The sequence below is a fragment of the Lates calcarifer genome, linkage group LG6, assembly GCF_001640805.2.
Source record: "Lates calcarifer isolate ASB-BC8 linkage group LG6, TLL_Latcal_v3, whole genome shotgun sequence".
Taxonomy (NCBI): Eukaryota; Metazoa; Chordata; class Actinopteri; family Centropomidae; genus Lates; species Lates calcarifer.
The window spans coordinates 1,076,903-1,098,802 of record NC_066838.1 but is presented as its reverse complement, the minus strand read 5'-3'; the positions used below and the strand labels follow the sequence as shown (position 1 = coordinate 1,098,802).

Sequence of the window (21,900 nt, the reverse complement as noted above, 5' to 3'; positions counted from 1 at the left end):
CAATGTGTGTTTGAAAATGAAGCAGTGTACACCAGCGCTGTTTAGTTGTGTCAGAGCCCGGTACACTCTTCGTAAAAAGAGAGTCATGGAGGACGATTTGGAGCATTTACTGTATTTGAGAGGGGTCCCAAATGAGGACATTATACAGATGAAGAGAGACAAGGTGGGAATAAAATTCATTCAATAACTTAATGTAGCAACACAGAGTTTAAGGTAATGCTCAAGCACTCAAGCACTGTTTTAATATCTTTGTATTTTAGGCCCAGGTCAAAATAAAACTCTCCCACTCCACCCGGAAGAACATTGCACATTTTTCCAGCCATCATTTTTTTCCCCCATGTCCCTTAGGGGGATCTGTAGAAAACAAAGAATGACTAGAATTATTTTTATTTTATGTTAACACAGGGAAAATAAGAAATCAGTTACAGTCATTTTTATTTTTATTTTGTCCCAGAAGTCACCCAATGAACGCTAGAACAGGATCCCCGTAAGCTAGCACAGTCCCTTTCTGTGATGCCCAGCTAAGGTGAATAAAGCTAGTCTTACCTAGCTATCTTTGTCCATCTAAGGTGAAAATAGATGAGGAAAAAACACCCTGCTAACAACCCACATCTTCGTGTTTTGGTTGTCCTTGCTATCTTGCTGCCCAAAAACAGGGAAAATAGCTACCTAAGGCCTTATTAGCCTTAAGGCCTTATTAGCCTTAGCCTTAGCAGGAGAAAAGGACTGTGCTAGCTTATGGGGTCCGTGTACATAACGGCCAATTGATTTTTGTTGTGGAGTAGGAAAAGAGAAATCAGATTACAAGCTTTTTCCCGTTTCTCATTTTGGAGAAGGAGAACAGAAAACAAAAAAAAGAGCTGACTTTTGTTTTGGGACAAGGAAATGGGAAAACAGAACAACTACTATCTTATCATTTTTATACAAGGAAAATTAGAAATCAGTTATGGGCTAAAAACTTCTTTTTAGTTATAAAAACGCTTGTTGTTTTTTGTTTCTGATTTCATTGTTCCAAAACAAAAATCAAAAAATGGCTCATTTTTTCTTTTGGGTTTCTTATTCCAAACTGAAAAATGGGAAAAGTCACGTCATCTGTTTCCAAAATAAAAATCGATTGGCTGTTATGTACACGGACTGAGAACAGACTATAGGTAATAGTTTAATACATATAGTATTCATGGGAAAAAAACATGTAGAACAAATTTTTTATTATGCAGTGTGTTGATATTTAAATTTGTTGTGGTGAATCATACGTGTTTCAATACCAAATTTGACCAATTACCAAATTTTATACACCCACTGAGTTCTGGCCCCTGGCATCCTCAGTGCTCAGGCCTTAATAATAATAATCTCTACAAAACAACAGGTTCCTGGCACTACAGTGCCCAGGTCTAAATAATCACAACAAAAACAACAGGATTTCAGCAGCTGTAATGCTTGGAGCCCTAAAAAAGGTGTTACTCAAACAGAAGGAAATCACTCATGTTGGGGACTATCTTCAGCAGTGGATTAATCCACATTTGGTGCTCTAGTGAGTGTTTGGGGCAGCAGGATGATGTATGTGGAATGGAGTCAAAATAAACTATAGTGTGTGTGTCAATTGTAATGAAACAAAATGTCATCCAGTTCAACAGTGTGACTCAGTGATGTGTTTTCAATAGTTTCTGGACAACTATGGCACGGAGGAATAGGATATTCAGACTTTGATGCACAGACAGTACAGTGGGAGACATTCAGTCTTGGTTTGGCTCTGCATAGGGGATTTGATGGTAAGTAAAATAGAGAGTATTATCAAATCAATATTTGTTATGTCTTCATTTTTTCTGGCTGGCATCACAAATATTAATGCAAGCATGACACAAAAAACAGAAGATAATATATGTGTGACAAAAGCTCTCAACCTACTAGCTAAGATTGTCAAACTATTTCCAGAGTCAGAAGAAAAGGAAAAAGTTGACTTCTTCATTTTGTCATAGTTGTTACTTATTTTATGTTACTTTATTTTATTTTATTTTGTTTTGTATTAGTCTATTTTATTTGTAGTCTGTTTTAGTCTATTTCACAGTTTGAACTCCTTGCCAGCAGGTGGCGGTAATGAAAAAGTAATGCACTCTTCAGATTCACGCCTCCCTTCACCGGTAAACAAGAACAATGAGGAAGTGGTAGAAAACGTTTGTTTTGTGCTTGTGTCTTAAAAAGACCTTGTCGAATGGTCTGCTTCTATGTGTTGACTGTTTGTATGTAATGATGTCGGTCCCAGTGTAAGTGACGCGGTGGACCAGCTTCTGTGAGAACCACTGTCTTTAGAGGAAGAAGGATGGCAGACGAAGCTCCTTTCCAGTTTTTACATAACGAAGTGATACATTACATCTATAAGTCAGCTGAAAACGGAGAGACGGTAAGAAACTCCTCAGTGAGGATTTTTCTCCACAGACGTTTGGTGACCTGAACAGAATAAGTCCTGACTAAACAGACGTACACAGGATGAGTGACACTCGTATCCAGAGGCTTTATTCAGACCTTAAAGAGGAAACACCAACTAAACAGAGCGATAACTGTCTTTTAATTTTACATTTTCTTGAAACTACAGATTTTGTATGTTTGGCTGTGTAAAAGATCCACAGTGCTGATTGTTTTGTTAAACATTCAACCATGAAAAAGATTTCAGGCAGACACGATAGGCCTTTTTCCTCAGCAGACATTTTGGCTTGTCACAGTAGGAAAAACACAGATGTTACAGGTGACATTAATAATGGCTGTGTCTTATTCAAGACTCCCAGTAAATAGTGGTCATTGCTTTGTTTGTTCATGAGTTCTTCTTTATCCTTCATTTAGGAGAATGGAAAAAATATCACCAAACTGGAGAATATGGGATTTAGAGTCGGCCAAGGACTAATAGAGAGGTAACAAACTCACTACTGCTGACATGTGTCCCTCTGACAGTTAGTGTGTCTCAGTCTGTACAATATGTGGTCGATATGATGAGTCAGAAGTTAAAATTACAATGACCAGCTGTTTTAGAAAATTTTGAGCCTTTTTGAAAAATGAAACTGTATATTTATAGCCACAGACGGGTGAAAAGTCAGGAAGTATTTAGAGACAATCTGATAAAGTGGGTGTCATGGTGTCCAGTTGTACAGATAACAGATAAGTGGCTTGTACAATTTGTGTATTTGTGTCATTCACTAATCAGTGCTTAGTGTTTGAGAATTCAGTGTTTCTGCAGGTCTCTGTCCAGTATCCCTTTCTGTCGCACCATCAGTGTAACATCACCTATTATAGGCTGTAATATCATCCTGTCTGATATCCGACTGTCACTTGACTGCCTCTCACGTTAGTTCTGAACTGCTTTGCATTATTTATTTGGAGTCTTAACTTGATATTTCCCATTTCTGTCAGTCATAGTGCAGCTCTGCACTGTGCAGCTGTCCTATCAGTATTTTCTGATTGTCTCATGTCCTCTAACGCCACTACACTGGCTCTGCTGAATCTGTCTGTTTATTTCATGCAGCAGCATGTGAAGCTCTGCTTTATGAAATTCCTCTCTTTACTATTTGATAACATTTTCATGGATGGATTTTTTCCACTAATGGTGTAAACAGGCAGCCTTTGGTATCCCACAGGCAAAGACAAGTTTATCTAGTTCTACTACTAATAGAATTTGATGAATCTAACTTTTTAGCAGTCAGTGGACAGACTTGCTGCTTTTCTTGCTTTTCAATAGGAAATTTCATTCAGAAAAATATAGAATAACACCAGACTTCTTTTTAAGTACTTTTTACAACCAATAATGTAAGTAAATTGAATGTATCATTCCACTGTGGCAATAATACTTTTATTTAACTAAATGGCTTTGTCAAGCTTCTGGCCTCATTTGAGGAATTTTTCCTCTTTTCTAGACTGACAAAAGACACAGCCCGGTTCAAAGATGAGCTGGACATCATGAAGTTCATCTGTAAAGACTTTTGGACCTGTGTGTTCAAGAAGCAAATTGACAACCTTCGAACCAATCACCAGGTAATGCTGTACTGACTGTCAGCAGTAACATATCTCAGTGCATCCAATGCATCCATTATTGGTGTCATTGTCTTTGGTGCTTTTGTCATGTGTTTCAGGGGATCTATGTTCTCCAGGACAACAAGTTCAGATTACTGAGTCAGCTGTCAGCTGGGAAACAGTACCTGGAACACGCCCCTAAGGTGCTCTGCCTTGATTTCATTAGACTTTGTGACTCTATAGTGATTTGTTTGTAAGAACATCCATCTCTGTAAAGAGCACTCTTTTTTTCATGAGGCAGCTGATCCAAGACCAGCAAGACTTCCATAAGGGATGGGGTTTGATAGCATATGATTAAATCTAAATTCATTTCTGAATCTGCTTATCAAATTTGACTACTGTGCAATCCCTTATCAAAGTTTTTTTTCTTAAACTAGTTTGTTGGGAATGCAGACGTGTTAATTATGAGCATTTACTCAGTACACTAGCAAAACAAATTACAAGTGTTTAATGTAACGTAAGATTTGACTTGATATATTTGAATCTAGCATCTTATAATTGCATTAATAACACAAATGGTTATGATTTAATTCAGTTCAATTCAATGTTATTTATATAGCGCCATATCACAACAAAAGTCATCTTAAGGCACTTTTCATATAGAGCAGGTCTAGACTATACTCTTTAAAATAGGTATTTACAGAGAGAGACCCAAAGGGGGGTGGGTGGGGGAGTGGGAGAGAGGGGGTAGAGAATAGTGAGAGAAGAACATAGCATAACATGGGTTCCATGTATAAAATGTAAGGTGATGCCAATAATACAGTAGTAGTAATGATAGTAGTGATAATTAAAGTATTAACTGCTAACATAGCAATACAACTAATAGCAGTACTAGTGATTTCTAATTCTAGCAGCAGGTGTTGAGTGGAGTTGTAGGAGCAGCAGGAGACTTGTCATCACAGATCAGACTCTACAGCTCCAGAGGCAGAAATACCTGCAGAAAGAGACAGAAGAGGAGAGAGAGACGGAAGATCACAGTGCTACAGGAAAGAGACCAATTTATGGAGAAATTACCAGATGTAGCGTGATGCTAACTCTAATGGAAACTACAGCAAATATACTATAAAACTAAAACCGTGGACGTTCTTGGTTGCTGATGTGTGTAGTGTCAGGGAGATGTGAAAAAGACTAAACAGAGGACGGGAAAGACTTGATATGGGAACTATCAGAACCCATCCCTAGAGATCAGGGCCTGTGTTTATCACACTTGTAGTAATCCCTCTACTGAAGTGTCCAGAGCACCAACTTCAGAGGTCATCGTTGGCTGAGTGAGAGCAATTAGACACATTTGTTGGTGACTTCCTCCTGGAAAAGTCACTTTAAGAGCAACTCCAACTGATCAGATGATTGATTACATATCTGCTCATAGAACAAACAACCAATCAGATGCATTTTATACTGTCCATCTTTACACAGCTTATACAGTATATCTGTTTATCTATAAATATATATGAATACACACACGATGCTGTAATCAGTACGTAGATTGACCCTACATCTGCCATATTGTACACTCAAAAAGAAAAAATGGGGTGGGGGTTATATAACAGCCCATTAAATGTTCAAATGCAAATAATGGATTAAAAGTACCCAATTTAAAATTATATATATGTGTCACCTAATTTATAATAATGATGCTAATAAAAATGTTGATTATTACTATTATTATTGTTATTAGTGATAGTAGTAGTAGTGGTATTAGCTCTCATGCATCTATGAGCATTTTAAAGTCAAAGCTGATTTTTATTCATGTTTGTGAGTAGTTCAACATGTGACTTTCAGCTAGAGAGAGAAGATCAGCACACTGGAATATCTGGACAACTGCTATACCCAGAGCAAAGACAAATTTCACAACACCTAACTGTGTTAGGACATCCTTACTCATCATATGACACAGGCTGTTTGTCTTTCTGCAGTATCTGGCCTTTACCTGTGGTCTGGTGAGAGGAGCTCTGTCCAATCTGGGAGTCAAGAGTATTGTGACTGCTGAGGTGTCCGTCATGCCAGCATGTAAGACTCACATCACTTGTCCATCATCCGATCAGAGACATTCTCACAAAGATTAGTGTTGATCTTGGAAAGAGTCATTTGACAATTAAGAAAAAAAAAAACTCAACTTTTTTTATGTTCTTGACACAAACTCTACTACTGGAGCATCCCTGTCACAGTCTCTGCACATGTATAGCTGAACACAGTTTTAAGGGTTTCATGGAATAATTTCAAATGCTTAAAGGTTAAAGGTTCTTAGTGTAACATTCAGAAAACCCTTTTATTAATGTCACTGGTGGCCACTGAGTGAACTGCAGTCAGCATCCTGTAGCTCATACATGTGCTCTCACTCACTGTAAGTAGGCAAAAGCAAGCATCCTGGGAATTGGCCAAAATAGCGACGTGACATACACGAGATTGAATGTGATTCAAGTTACACTGTTATTTTAAGTTGACTATAAACTATAGACTATATTTGTCTCTTTAGAACTGGCACAGCACTAAAATGAAGTATGGAGAAACTGTAGTTTGACTGTTATGTTTTATTGAAATAGGATTTGTAAAAGCGTAATGCTGTAGTATCAAATGCCCTTTCAGACCCTAGTTTTCCTCTGACGACGGTCACATTCCTGTTTGGCCAGACTGGCTTCACCTATGATAAGTAAAAAACAATTATACAAATATTTTTCAGCCACAACATATGTTTTAAGCATGTGCATAAGACAAACTGCTCTGTAATGCTCCTAACTCCATAGGTTACCTCTAATAACAGGAGTGAATCTTCAGTCCTGAGTCATGTTATGGCTGTTAGCATAAAATCACAGGTTGTCCTGCAGGTTTCACACTCTGACCACAGACGCACTGTATGAACAGGCCTGCACTGCCTTTGTGAAAACATGGCCATTATTTTGGCTGGAGTTGGTGTTGTTGTATTAAGATCTTGAGGATCCTGTTCTGCTTGGGGTGGAAAAACATTTATGCAGACGTAAATCTGAGTTTGTTTTATTTTTTCATAGGAATAAAGTGTGGACTAACACGTGCTTTCTTCTCTTTCTGTTCTTTATATCTCTGCAGGTAAATTCCAGGTCATGATCCAAAAAATGTAGCGATGAGCAGAGGCTCACTCTGCACTCTCTTTTGCCATCACATATCCTTGAGTTTTTATCATTTAAGGGAAATGCCACCCATCTTCATCAGAAATATTACTTCTCTCTACACATTACAGTGATGATTCGCAAAAGTTTGTCTGTTTCAGTGTCCAGAGCCCCATTTTCTGATAACAGAGGAACAGTGTTTCCTGCTGTTAAACTCCCATCATTATCAGAAGTGGATAAACACTTAATGCCATGATTGCCATTATTTTTGAGAATGACTCTTTAGTAATGTTATTTCCTTTGTTCACAGTTTATACACCAATCAACCAGTCACTGGTTTTAATGTTGTGGCTGAATGGTTTAAATATTCAGTATACACACATACACACATTTGCCTGTGATCATAGTGCTCCCCAGAGGGTAAAGACACTATAGCACTAATAATAATCAGAAATCCTATTGAAGCATGTTTGTACAGTATTGCAGATGAATTTTCTTTTTATTGAAGTGTGTTTGAACTTTGACTACAGGTTGAATCAGTTGCAATAAATTCCAGCGTGAAATCTCTCAGCCTCATCGTCTACATTTCAGCTGCGTCTTCCCAATCCTACTCGCCCAGTTGGTGTGACTTTAGCTCAACCCGAGGGCTCTAATGTTTGGCAGGAATTTTCTGTTTTGAACTTCAAAAAAATCTTTCTCAGATATTATATTAGTGACCCAACCACTGTTAACGATTGAAAAGATGTTAAAAAAAATGAAAAGCTAGATTGTTTAATTGTGCTGTGCTCATCTCTGGTGTTGCCAAAAAATATCTAGTTAATTGATCACATTCCGAGTGTCACTAACATCAGTAAATCACAGATCATTTCACTTTACTTCTCTGTGTTTATACAGCATGAATAAGTATTAATCTGTGAACTGAAATGATGTTCACTTGCATCAGGAAATGTTTCCACCATAATGCATAGAGCTCTATATAAAAACTTCAAGCAAGCTATTTATCACTATTTATAAAGCATACATATTGCACTCTCTACCTTAGGTAGGTATCTTAGAATGACAGCACAGATGAATATAAAATGTCATGTTAAATAAGAATAATGAATATAAAAATAGAGATGAGATCAAAGTAAAGTACAACAGACATTAACACAACACAATGAGGTAGTGTGTGTACAGTGGTCTAGTACAAAATGACAGGATGTAAAGTGAGTCAACAGGGGGAGTATCGGGGGGTTGTTCTGGGGGTACACGGCATATACTGGGGTTTTAGGATGATTTAACTGAATCAACCCTGGAACAAGTCTTTGTGTCCATGTTCCACTTTTGTTGAGGTTTCAAGTTTTACTCAACAAAGCTACCCAGATACTGAGTAAACCAGGGATCTGTTCTTTAAATGTTGCTCAACTAATTTCAATTCAGTTCAGTTCAGTTTTACTTATATAGCACAGAATCACAACAAAAGTCACCTCAAGGCACTTTTCATATAGAGCAGGTCTAGACTGTACTCTTTATATTATAATGTTTACAGGAGAGATCCAACAAATCCCACCAATGTGTGCCAACATGCTGATATCAGGCTAATATGATGCAGTTTGAGGATGGATTTGTTAATCCTAGACAAAGTTATCTTGCACTTGTGTTTTAAATGAAGGCAAAACGAGTAAAGAGCAAGCATATGACTGGCTGAATGGTGACCCTGTGATTGCAGGTGTACATGATGTATGTGTATTGGAAACCTTCCCAGCATGCACAGGGACTCATTTTATGTGTGTTCCTGCATTTTATTGCTGTTAACTTTTTCAGCATTGTGCTCAACAGTGTTCCTCACTTCCATCACTGTTGAAGTAGATCTCACCAGTGAGTGTGGTTAAACTAGGAGTGATATGAAATGCATGACTGCTGATGTTTTCTCCCCCAGCATCATCCATCTCATCCACCTACTGGCTCTACACTACTCCCAGTCTCTAGACTCTGTGGAGATGCTGTCTTATTTCCTACATTCATTTAGGCCTAAGCTTAATGAAAATGTTTCACACCATTGGAGTCCAATCACCAAAAATGATTTTAGGTACCACTTTCTTCTTCACTATATATAAAGGGTTTATAAGCTGTAGGTAATGGGTTGCCAGATTGTAGAATCTCCTCCCCAGCACATCACTTTGCTTGTCTTTTTAGCTCTTCAGTTCATCAGGAAGCCCCCTCTGATGTTTGTTCACTTTTCTTCTGGAAAAGCTGCAGGACATCTGGACCAAAATCCATTCAGAAACTGATGAAAATGAAGACTTATCATGTTATAACCACTTATTGACATATAGAGTTTGACTCACTGCTACTCTGTATGCAAAACTGAAAATAGTACAATGCAGAGAGAACAATACAGTAAATCTGACATGTTGAAGGTGAGAGCTGTTTTTATGACAAGAGAAGTGAGGAAGTGGACTGAATTAGTGTGTCTAATGTTTCTGTGATAACATTAGATTAATAAACACTCTTGGGTTTTTAATTTCTAATGAGCCATTAGCAAAGGTTGGTTAGTCACCTACAATTATAAATCATGGGTTCAACAATCCATGAAGTTGTAGATGTTAAAAATCAGTTTATAAATTGATTTTAGATTTTTATAAGATTTAAAGGATAAAAATACAAAATGATGTGCTGGATGAGGCATTTCCACAAGATAGCAACCCAAAGGTTCTCATTAATGGCTCATAATTGATCTGTAAAGCATTAGTAAATTATATATTACCCATTAAGAAAGCCATTGTAAATGGTACCTTATAAGAAAGTGTTATCTTATTTCTTGTCTTGTGTGTGTTAACAAAAAGTTTTACTGTGCCTCAAAAAAAAAACAATGGATGTATTATCAGTTTTGGACCTACTGAAAATACCTTAGCAGTCTCAGCAGGCAGCTGCTTGTGGGTTTTTAGGAGCAAATACACTGCCAGCTCCCCGCTGGGAAATCAAGTGCCATATTCAGTCAGTCAAGGAGTAATTTACCAACCATTTTACTGCAGAAAGTGGAATCATTAAGACCATTACTAAGTGTACAACAACACTGAGTTAATTTCCATTCCACTGAAACACTTCTAGAGAAATGGAGACGAAGATACCTTTTGTGATTTTCAAATATTTTAGTGTGATTTAAACAACAATAATGAAACAATGTTACGTTAAAGCTATAACCAGACATAGAGAACTTTGACCAGATGTATTCGGCTCTGCTATAATGACCAAACTATAGAAGTGTGCAACAGGAAAAACACAATATAACCAATAAGTGCATGAACACAAGCTTGACCTTGTTGTGTCAAACATTCATGTTCATTTTGTGAATGTCACTGGTGACATCACAGTTCATGTGACATCATTATTTCTGGCATTTTATCATCACTTTTGTTCGATCTTGTCAAACACACATCCAAAAAACTTTTACACTGCACTTCCTTCGGTCCTCAGCAACACACTTGCCAAGTTTTGAGACATGAGGATAGACAGGGATTTCGTAATTTAAATTATTAGTGATTATAAATAGACGAAATTAGCTATCATCACACAATGCAGGTTTTCCTTTCAACAGCCAGTGCAGGCAACAGACTCACAGATCTCTCAGGCATAAGCGTGGGTAGCCCTCACTTTTAGTTTGCCTTCAAAAGAAAGTGGTTGTTGTCAGTAGTTTTCTGCCTTTTTGACAAGTAATCCCAAGCAATAAAAGTGTCTGCCTGTGATGGCCCAGTGTGGACATGAGTTGTGAGCAATGAATGACTTTTCACTGTTGTCTATTTGCAGTAGTGCTGTAACAGAATTTAGCAAAACAAAATTATGAGCAGCTCAGATTATTTCATTTTGTGGGATTTATAGTCTGATGAGGTTAATATTTCAGCATGGTCAGTAAAAATCAAAAGTAAAAGAATGGTTTTGTATAACTTTGTGTAAATATTGTAGTTTTATGTTTCAGTATTTTTTTCCATTGTTATCCCTTCATCCTTAATTGCTATGTGATAGATATGATAGATTTATCTCGTAGACCCCTTTGGGTCCTGATCATCATTTTGGGAAACCATGGGTTTAGATAATCTGGATTGACTGTTTATTGTTTGACTGCTCTTTTTTTTTTTTTTTTTTTTTTTTTTTTTTTTTTAAACAAACTTAGGCAATGTATGTTGAAAACATGACAGAATTAACTTTACCCAGCCTGGCCAGAGATGCTCCTGGACAAAATCATACAAGAACTCAGGTGATACTCTGACAGGAGATTTTTGGTTGAATACTAGTGCTTCAGGTCTTACCATGACACATGTCACAGCGCTGGACATCTGGCTCAAAACTAGAAAAACTAGAAGAATGACACACAGTTGGTGGTCCTCATCTTGCTGTTTTCTGTGATGTATGATAAATTCTTCTTGTTGCTCCTTGAGTGCACATAGCACTGCTGCAGTGTATTTATAGCTTGTAGAGTAGCTAAAGATAAAGAACAGGCACTGTTTATGATGCCATAAAAGCTGCACTGTTCTGTGGAAAAATGAAGAGAAAAGTTCTAGTATTCATTGATTCATTTTCATGTTGGTGATTGATATGTATACACAACTCTGCACTGTACACATGATAAAGTGGCTTCAGATCATTAACAGCGGACAGCTCCATTCCCTTTTGGTAAGACTGTTACATAAGATTAGGTTTGTTTTTCTCTACATGGGAACAGCTCTATGCACAGCTGTCTGCTCTAATGTCAGTCTAGTTAAGCTCAGCATACACACTATGCATTCCTGTAAAATATCCAGTGCATATCTATGGAATGGCTCAGTTTGCTGCAGAGACTCAGAAGCATCTCAGTTTCATTAGATTTGTTGTTTATTGAGTATTTCAGTTTTTACTTTTAAATGAACCCCATTTCTCATAAGCCCAAGATTCCCGACAATAAAAGAAAATCCATGGGCCAGTTGAGGAGTTGCAGGCTGTTCACAATAACAGCAGAGAGGACTGAATGCTGTAGAGGGTTGTAGACAGAAAGCTAAAAAGTTGGAAACATTACTTTAGCAAAGCGTTTCGGAGAACTTCATGGCCATGGATGAACCTAAAACAATGCTGTGCTGGTAAATTGTGTTGGGAGCGGTAGTGTTTTATACACTCACACAGCAAGTTGTAACTGACAAGTTATTTATTTATGAAATCATATGGTTTTATACAAACAGTAAATCCCAGGAACCTTAATTTTTTCACAACCAGAAAAAATGAAGTGAAAGAAATGCTGATTGAGCAATTGCATCAGGACTTCAGCTCTGTATGCACACATGCTAACAGCTCTGTGAGACTGTATTCAGGCACATTGCTGCTTTGAGCAAAATGCTCAAACATCAGCATGCTAACATGCTCACAATGACAACATTTACAAGCAACACAAACAGTTTTCAAACAGTGTTTTTCGTTTTTTCAAGACAAAAGACTAACTGGTTGTTCATGCAAAAGCATGTCTGGTTAACCAATGCCCACCTTCATTTAAGGTGCTGCCATAGACTGCGCCACATTGCCATTCTTTGTAATCCACCGTGGATTACACAGATTTAAGGCTTCCCTGAAGTGGTTTGGTAAAGATGTCAGGAAATGACATATGAGGGGTAAACATGAAACTGTTTCAATATACATGAAATATATCTTCAAATCAAATCGGATCTTCATCAAATTAATCCAGTATCAGATAATAATCACAAACACATTCAAGACCTGGCCATTGCCTCCTGCACCGTTTGTTTTGGGGTTTGTGCTTTCTGACTCTGCAGCTCCTATGATGACACTGACATTAATGCTGCCCAATATTGTGCACAGGCACGTTGATGAGACTTTGTGCACCTTGGCCTCCATCTGTGACACATATAACTGCCACTAACCACTACTAGTATTGCAGGGTAGTTCAATGGACGTTTTTCTGGTCACATCACTGTCAGCTGTATAGCTGGCAATAGGCGTATATATATGCTTAAAATTAATTTAATTCAGTGCATTGTCCTGTAAGAGTTGTGTTACAGTTCACAGACAACATGTTAAATCAACTGCATTTTTCCTTTTTCCAGGTGACACTGTAGGCACTTAAAGACTGAAGAGGAATATGTCCACATTGTCCATTAATCAAACACATCTTAGATTAACATTTATGCAGCAGTGTGTCAGTTTTGCACTGCTTGTGCTAGTTTCTTAGAGGAAAAATATTTTTCAAAGATTGCTTTGGAGATATAGACAAGACTAAATGATAAAATTTGTATTAAGAGCAAAAGAGCATAAAATCAATAATGATGAATGGAAGATCAGAATAATCACACCAACTTTAGCAAGGGAGCATTCCATGACACTGACACATGACCACCGAGCAAACACTTGAAAACTTGCAAATGTTTGCACTATCAAGATTCCCACTGCATTCGTCCTTAACAGAACTCCCTAGTTACAGTGACAAACTTGTGAAGCTGAATTTTTGTTATTATGAAGCAAAGTATGGTCTGCCAGCTATCCTTGTCACCCTGTAAGTGTTGAGTCCTGGGGAATCAAACCCTGGTGATACACCTTTCTTGTTGAAGGGATAAAAGTTGAAGAGCTGTCTGTCCTGTGCCTCCAGGGAGACTGAGGCGCTGTTAACCTTCAGCTTGCAAGGATATGGGCTCTCAAACACCACCCTGAACACCCTGTCTTGCAGGTAATCCAACCGAATAGTTCGGTACTTGGATGGCACAGCTGTGTCCACCTGTGGTCCGAACTGCTGCATGACTAGCACTTTGTCTGAGTCTACCTTAATCTCATAGAAAGTCATATTCCTATAAGTGAAAAAGCCTATATATGGAGCTGGGTCAGGCGGCTGTCTGAGAGTTCGTTGAGCATCCCTGAAAGCATTTTCCACTGCAGGGATGAGATAGTTGTAGGCGCGTCTCACAAGGTCCTGGTCTGCAGGCCGAACCCCAGCCATCAGGACTACCAGTCCCAGCTTGAGTCGTGGCACAAGGGAGAGGGTGGCCGCGTAACCGTCCAGGTCGCCGTCCTTCCTCACCACATCATAGCCAAACTGCTCGTTGATCTCCCACGGTGTGCCGGTAGAGTTGGCAAAGTAGCCACTATGGCATCGGAAGACTGGTGTCAGCATGGTGTTCAGGGTATCCTGGCGCAGCAGGGTCCCACTGTACACACCCAGAAGAGCCATCATGAGCTTGGCCATGTCAGCTGCTGTGGAATACATCTGACCTGCAGGCCGGTACCAGCCAAGGTTGTAGAGCGGAGTTGGCTGGCCATTGCTGTACACACCCACAGCCATCTGCCTCTGAATAGCTGGAGTTAAGTTGAAACCAGTGTCTTCCATGCTGAGCCGCTCCAGAATGTTGTCTGACACCCAGCTCTCAAAGTTTGTGCCCGTAACTTTCTGGGCCAGGATGTTGGCCAATAAAGAAAAAGCAACATTGCTGTAATGGCATCTGAGGGAAAAAGAGACAGTAATGTCACAGATGTCTGTAAGTTTCCTGGATATAAAGTACCAAAAGGATCATTTTTCTATGCATAGACAACAAGCCCCTTTTGAAATGCACAGATTGTCCAAAGTCATTGCTCAAAAATAGAGCAACACGGGAAGGAAACAAAGTCTTACTTGGTGCCTGGATCTGCCACAAGGACATCATCCTGTAACAAATTAAGGGCTGCCTGTGTGTCTCCACTCCAAAGGAGATTAGTTGACCTTAATCTTCTGGGTAACCCTGTAAAAATATTAGAGAGCCTTAGTGAGTAAAACCAGTGTGTGTGTGTGTATATATATATATATATATATATATATATATATATAGGAGACAATATGCAGTAATCATACATGAAAACATTTCACAGATATATATATAAAAACCTAACCCATCACTTATTCTACCACTTGATATATTTTGGAGCAGTACATGCAATGCCTGTTGTGCTAGCACATTTTTCAAACAAAAACAGTTTCTTTCCTTAAAAAGAGTGACAAGGGGCTTATGGTCATAGCTGGGTTGACACAATATTCCCATTGATCTATGGATACACCCAAGGAGCTGCTCAGTAGATACACTATCTGTGCATGATGGTACAGTGTATCTGTCAGTGCTTGCTCATGGTGGGAATTCAATTCAATTCAATGTTATTTATATAGCACTGAATCACAACAAAAGTCATCTCAAGGCACTTTTCACATAGAGCAGGTCTAGACCATACTCTTTAAAATAGGTAATAGGTAATTGTTGGGTCTCGCTCTGTGAATATAATAATATAAAGAGAATAGTCTAGACCTGCTCTATATGAAAAGTAAAATTGAATTGAACTGAAGTGAATGAAAATGATGTAGCTCAGTTTAATGGAAATGAATAAATCACCAACATACTGGACATTAGTAACAGAGCAAATATTTGTTGCTTATATACAGCATGTTGATCACATGTTTTGCTCTAGAGATCTGGATTTAAATCTGCTGTCTTAATATTCTTTTACCAAATATGGGTTGGGAAAGTCTACATGAAGCCTTTTAGCTATTTAGCTTTTATCTTTTTGGTGATCCTGACCTAGGGCTATCAACACATCAATTTTTTTTTCTAACACTGTGGTTACATGCTAGTGTAAGCATTCAATCTGTCCAACAACAGTAGTTGTTAAGAGAAGTAATCTCCTCTCTTTACTCCAGTATTCAGCAACTTGTGTGATGGTTTGAGTCACTGTGCTGGAACAACTTTCAGGTAGACTTTCACCCACAGCATGGTTTTCCCCTCAGTTAATCCCTCCTTTTCATTCTGAGGACACAGAGCTGATTAGCTCTATCTCTGGACACAGCTCAGTGTAATTCTAGCTCTTGTTTCTGTTTATGTGAGCCCAGGTTAGCTAAGGTGGTATAATGGGTCATAGAAATGTGTCCTTAACAGGAATTACATGGTGTCAAGTATGAGAGTCTAGACCTACATTTAGACCAATGCGCATCCACCACACACTGTGGAGCTAAATTTTGACTCTTGTAAAAGGGTGCCAGGAGGTTGAATCAGCACTTACACAATGGAGCAGCTTTTTATGAACTTGGCAAGAAGAGAAAAGATATATCCACCATTTTTTCTTTCTTTATCCATAATTGAGGTATTATTCAGATCTGCATCAGGAACGGTGACCAAATTAACAAATCTGCTAGTTTCACAAGGTCAAATACTTTAGGCCAAAATGAAAGAAATACCTGTCATAATCACAAAATAAAAGTCCCTACTAAATAGTAAGGACTATTTATCATTTATGAGCAGTACATATATACAGTATTTGTCAGAAACTGTAACTTCTCCTGTGAAGATACAGTCATTTGTCTGTTCATTCATTATCTGTTTATATAGCAGCCTCCACTCTCCACTAATAAATACTTATATCTGCTGACAGCTACTTAATTATCCTAAGCTTAAGCTTGTAATGTTCAGTTTTTGAGATGTATTGATTCAAGTCCCGTTTTCAGTGCTGTATTTTGTGGTATTGTGCAGGATTTCATTATAATCAAATGTTTGGATTATATTGTCCCTGCTCCAGTCTCTATATGTGGTGTACATGATAACCTGGACAGAGATCAAACTGAACACTAGGTTCTCACCTACTCACAGTTACTGTCCCAGTCCTGTGCACTGCATTTCTACAATGCTATCCCAGTCATCTGACTCCCACATCCACCTGCTCACCTGTCTCCCATTGTTTATCGTCTGTCCCTCCCCATCCATTTCCCTGTTACCCCTGTCAGTATATATACCAGCTCTCATTAATCTGTCCTCTGTCAGGTTCAGGTGCCTGCACCTGTAACCTGACCCTGTTTTTAAGTTTTGGACTTTTGTCTGTCTTCCAGTCTTGTCCATTTGGACTTCTTTGCCCCTTTGCTTTCATTAAAAGTTACTGAAGTTGCCTCAGTGTCTGCATTTGGGTCCTCTACCTGTGCTGCATAAACACAAACTGTGACACTCGCCTACCAAGCTCAGATTTGGTTGACTGTTTCTTCAGATTAATCAAAGATAGCCATCCTATCATTAAAACTCATTGTGTGGTTACCAGAGAGCTGGCTAGCCATCCTACGCAGAGTGAGTGCAGGAGAACGACCGCTGAGCGTCCTGGCTGACGAGGATGCTGCCCCCCTAATTGTCCCCTGAGGGTTCTTGATGGTGAAGTTGTCTGCATACTTCTCCAGAGGGTCGTCCAGAGAGTCTACCAGGCCATCCTCCCACAGCTTATACAGCATCAGCGTGGGGAAGATTTTAGAGAGGCTTGCAATTCTGCAATCACAGTGATTAAAGTGAGCACAACACATGCTTATTCAAGTTGATTAAATAAATGTATCCCAGTTTAATAATACATAGCATTCCACTGCTGCTGCAGATTTAAGCACTTAATTTAGTGAGTGGTTCAGTCTCATTGATCACAGGTCCTATATGAAGCTTACTTAATACAGTGAAGCTCTAATCCTAACCCCTATTCCTAATTCTAACTCTAAGCCTCAAATCAAATACAAAATCCAATAGAAGAATTAGACTGCAGTTTGCATCATGTGTGGTAATGATTATTATTCAAATGGAGCTGCTAATATTATGGACTGGCTGAGCATCTTTTAGAACAGGATAATATTAATAACTAAGTATTTGGCATAGTAGCCAAATCACCACTTCCCTTTTGTCATATCTCTGTCATATTTTATAGTAATCTCCTCCACTACACACTCTGCATGACTATAAATCTTACCTGTACACTGTGTACTCATTGGGTGCAGAAGAGGAGGGGTCACTTATGTTCTTCTTGCCAAAGTTTCCATTCCACAGAACAGAGTCATTTAAAACCACAATGGCTGATATTGCTGGTAGCCTGGTGGTGTGAATGCTCGACCTCAGGAGTACATCTACCTGTTAGGAGAAACATCAGTAAAACTAACTATAACTATATTCAGAATATTAACATAATAAAACATTGTAACATGAATCAAAAAAAAAAAAATGTTGAAAGCGATTCACCTGCTCTAAGGCCACCCTCAGTGGAGTGATGGGATGTTTTAGGGGCACAGGCTCAGGGAAGCGAGGGCACATCTCCTCTGCTGTTGTTTTCTTTACAACCACCTCTGTGGAAAAGGAAAAAAGGCTTGTCACGTGTGAAATATGCAGAAACATTTCCATCTGTCATGGTGTGATGGCATACATCCCAGCTGTATAACCAGAGATTAACAATAAGACTGGTTTGACACTGGTTTTGACACTTCCCCTTGACTGTAGAACATTTTGGTTTTAGGGTAGGGCATTATGGAAAATTTCCAAATGTGTGTGATTTTGAAATTGTTTGTTGTCAATCCTACAGTCAGATTAGAAGAGCCATAAGATCCACTGTTGTCTATCACACATGTTGTATGTTGTATGTTTAACACATGTTAAAAAAACAAGGCATTACAGTTGTAGGAGCTGTTAAAAGGAGCTACTCCAACTACTAGATGCACTGACTGCATGCTGCATCTCTTAAATCCTGAGCTAATTGAGCTAATTGTAACTGAACAAAACTCATAGATAGACTACTGATAGACTACATCAGTCACTCTCAAAAATGTTCTCTCATACCCTCTTGGGTTAAACCAAATTCATTCCCAAAATGAGTATATCAAATTTAGTTTTATTAACTTTTAACAATATTGGAGAACACTGACACTGAAACAGACAAATTTTTTGCACACAAAGGACACATGGTTCTTTTATAATGGCATTACACCTTCCAGTTTGGAATTTGACTGACTGACTAACTGATGTTTGATCAACGATTTTACTTCCCTATAAAAAAATCTGTCCATTTTGTATTTTACATCTTTTTTATGTTGTCTGAATCTTGCTTGCCTGAATCTTGACAGCCTTGCAAACATTACAGAACTCTTGTCTGATTATTCTCTCTTCATAAATCCTATCCACTCCACTGCAGACACTCCCCATATTTTTCCCTCAAGTGAGCACCCCATGTAATAGCTCCATGTCCCAAGTTTAAGAGCAGTGACTATTAGACAGTATGACATATTGGTCCCCATATCCAGTTCACAATGGGAAGCTTAATAGAAACAGACATACAACTAGCAAGGGCATAGCACACCTTCCCACATTACAGAGGCACGTTGAATGATTGGGTTACTGAAATTATAAAAAGAAAAACTAGTGGCACTGTATTTCTCTGTACAGATAGTTTCAGTTTTAATTGGTCAGGCTCTAAGATGTCTGTCTCTGAACCTCTGCTTCAACCACAATATAATGGAGGTGGATGGAATTTGGTTTGTGCCCTTAGAAATAAATATTAAAATTTTCACCTGATTATTACTTTTATAAGTTTTTTTTTTAACTGACTGTTGAAGTAACAGTAAAAGACTGGCATGATCCTAAAAGTGAGGAAAAACACCTGTTCAGTTTGATGGCTGATTAACTGTGATGACAGACCTCTAATTCCACTAGGCCTGTTACTGATATTTTATACCCATCTGTTCTAATATAATGATGTAATTAATACAGTACCTGATCTAATACAGCCATATGAAGATGGTAAGATACTGTAGCATTCCTCCTTCCTTCCTCACTAAGGTGATTTAAAACATGTTCTATAGTGGTATTAAATAGTGGGAAATAATTTCTTTTACAGCAAAAATCCAGCATGAACAAACTAGTCATAAAACAATAATTATAGTGCAGTTCATTATTAAGTGCTACAAATATGCCAACCGGCTTAAATTAAATGAAATACCGGCAAGGTTATAAAGCAGAGCTGTTTTTATTATTTTATTTATGAATTCCTTCAGGTACAGCTTGTTTGCCACATTCAGACTGTACACCTTGAACAGAGGGCAGTGACTGTTATTTCATCCAGAACCCCCCTCGCCACCCACCCCATGTTTCTCTAATGTCAGCTTTAACCGGGCAGCTAATCCTGCTGCCACTATTTCCAGCTTTGTGTAATCCTGCTGCAGCTTCTGCAAACGAGCAATTACACCAAAGAGGCTAAGAAAGGCCCACGTAATCCCAGGTTGAAAAGTCATAGTATATGTTTTATAAAGTCAATGTGTGGGTGTTCTTAGTGTGTAAATCTGTGGTGGCTACATAAACTTTACCTGTCTTCAGCTTTGGCATCCTGTACTGCCAAATGAAACAGCAGGTCATGACCACGGAGAGTAGAAAGAAGACAACCATGCCCAGCATGGTCCATTTCACCTTCATGTTGGTTAGTGGTTGTAATGGGCAGCTGACACAGTCTAGAAAGAAATATTAGCAAAATTTACTGAAGAATGACTGTAAGTAAAGCACAAATCTCACATGTACATTTTTATGTAAAAAGTTTAAACTTAAATGGAAATGAACATTTACTTTCATAAACAGAAGATGCAGGTTCAAATCATTTAGCTTACCAAAGGAGGGGGAAAAAGCCTTCGATTTATCTCATCTTTGTGTCATTCTTCACCGCCAGACAGCAAAAATCCAGAGTTTCATTTCCTGCGTGGTCCACAGGGGAAAAGCCAACAGGGCTGCATGAACTCAGCTCCACTGCTCCTGAGCAGTCACTGGCCACAGACCACCACCTACATGCACTTAATCCTGACTGTGATCCCTGGCTACTGATGAAGAGCCGATTCTATTCCCACTCCACTGTGACATCATAAGCTGCTGGGAGATTCAGCCACAGAGCCAAATGTAAGGAGGGCCCTGAAATGGAACCGACTAAGCACTCATCCTCCGCAATCAAATCATCTCACATCCTCTGGGGTTAATTCTATACACGCATCACTCATCCACTGCTGAATGCTCTTCATCATTATATCAGAAGGACAGGGCAGGGTTAAGTATCATGGAAATTTATGAAGATTAGACCAGATGTGAACAAGCACAGGTCCAACAGCAGCCTGCAGACAAGGACTGAACTAAACTTTCAAAATCTTTAATTGCATTTTGAAAGAAAGACCCTCTTTAGAAGGATGGGTTCTGTAAGATAACAATTTTCTAAAAGTACATGTTACAGTTGCTTAATAATAAATAAAGCTCCTGATATCATGATGAGAGTTCCACAGTTGTGTCATGCCGCCTGAGAAAATTCCACTGGCTGTTGCTTATTGCCTCAGAGTGATGTATGTATGCAGTGACCACTCCAACCACTAGAGGGAACTATAGACTTTAAATTATTGTGTTTTACACCATGCAGGTTCTGTCTGCTTTTCATCTACTGGCCTTTTTTTTAATCACACATATATTAAGGACATCTTGTATCAACATTAATACTTTTTTTTTTTTTTTTAAAGATTATACTTGTGGATTAGTTGTTCAGCATGGATGGCACTCTATTCAGATATAAACTATAAGTGTATACATTTTCATTCCAGTATATGAGTGACACATATACTCCATATGTGTCTTTAGTACAAATGTCTCTGCAAACGAAAGAGGAAGTAGATATCATAAAAGTTTATAATAAATTCAACAACCTGGAATGGCTTTATATGAGATGTCAAGTCAGGGAACTTTTCATAGAGAGCAGGTGACAAGGAAGAACAGATAGAAACCTTGAGCAGAACTGGACTCATTGTAGGCATCCATCTGCCTTGACTAGAGAGAGAGAGAGGGAGAGAAAAAGAGACATAGCTTGGTACATCATAAAGAGTCCCTCATTTGTCCAGGCATATGGCTACATAACTAGGGGCTGTTTCAAAGCCAGCCAGCCCTAACTATAAACTTTATCAAAATGGAAAGTTTTAAACCTGCTCTTAAATGTT

The 21,900-nt window shown here is 38.5% G+C and overlaps 2 protein-coding genes across 2 annotated transcripts; one reads left to right on the top strand and one right to left on the bottom strand.

Moving 5' to 3' along the window:
• Window positions 1-2,122: 2,122 nt before the first annotated feature.
• Window positions 2,123-7,709, top strand: trappc6b (trafficking protein particle complex subunit 6B). Its single transcript, XM_018701620.2, has 6 exons — window positions 2,123-2,398; window positions 2,836-2,903; window positions 3,900-4,017; window positions 4,116-4,199; window positions 5,973-6,066; window positions 7,120-7,709. Exons 1-6 carry the CDS (start codon window positions 2,318-2,320, stop codon window positions 7,149-7,151), a joined length of 477 nt encoding a protein of 158 aa, XP_018557136.1. The 5' UTR covers window positions 2,123-2,317; the 3' UTR covers window positions 7,152-7,709.
• Window positions 7,710-13,374: 5,665 nt separating this feature from the next.
• Window positions 13,375-20,405, bottom strand: LOC108900483 (putative beta-lactamase-like 1). Its single transcript, XM_051071530.1, has 6 exons — window positions 20,246-20,405; window positions 18,140-18,241; window positions 17,874-18,031; window positions 17,190-17,410; window positions 14,761-14,866; window positions 13,375-14,590 (listed from the first exon to the last, which is right to left on the bottom strand). The coding sequence occupies exons 1-6, from the start codon at window positions 20,354-20,356 to the stop codon at window positions 13,612-13,614; spliced, it is 1,677 nt and encodes a 558-aa protein (XP_050927487.1). The 5' UTR covers window positions 20,357-20,405; the 3' UTR covers window positions 13,375-13,611.
• Window positions 20,406-21,900: the final 1,495 nt, after the last annotated feature.

Coding starts and splice junctions, on each gene's coding strand:
- trappc6b (XM_018701620.2), top strand. CDS start 2,318: ATGGCAGACGAAGCTCCTTTCCAGTTTTTACATAACGAAGTGATACAT. Junction 4,200..5,972: donor ACCTGGAACACGCCCCTAAG/GTGCTCTGCCTT, acceptor GTCTTTCTGCAG/TATCTGGCCTTTACCTGTGG. Junction 6,067..7,119: donor GGTGTCCGTCATGCCAGCAT/GTAAGACTCACA, acceptor ATATCTCTGCAG/GTAAATTCCAGGTCATGATC.
- LOC108900483 (XM_051071530.1), bottom strand. CDS start 20,356: ATGAAGGTGAAATGGACCATGCTGGGCATGGTTGTCTTCTTTCTACTC. Junction 18,242..20,245: donor CAAAGCTGAAGACAGGTAAA/GTTTATGTAGCC, acceptor TTTTCCACAGAG/GTGGTTGTAAAGAAAACAAC. Junction 17,411..17,873: donor AATGAGTACACAGTGTACAG/GTAAGATTTATA, acceptor CTGTGATTGCAG/AATTGCAAGCCTCTCTAAAA.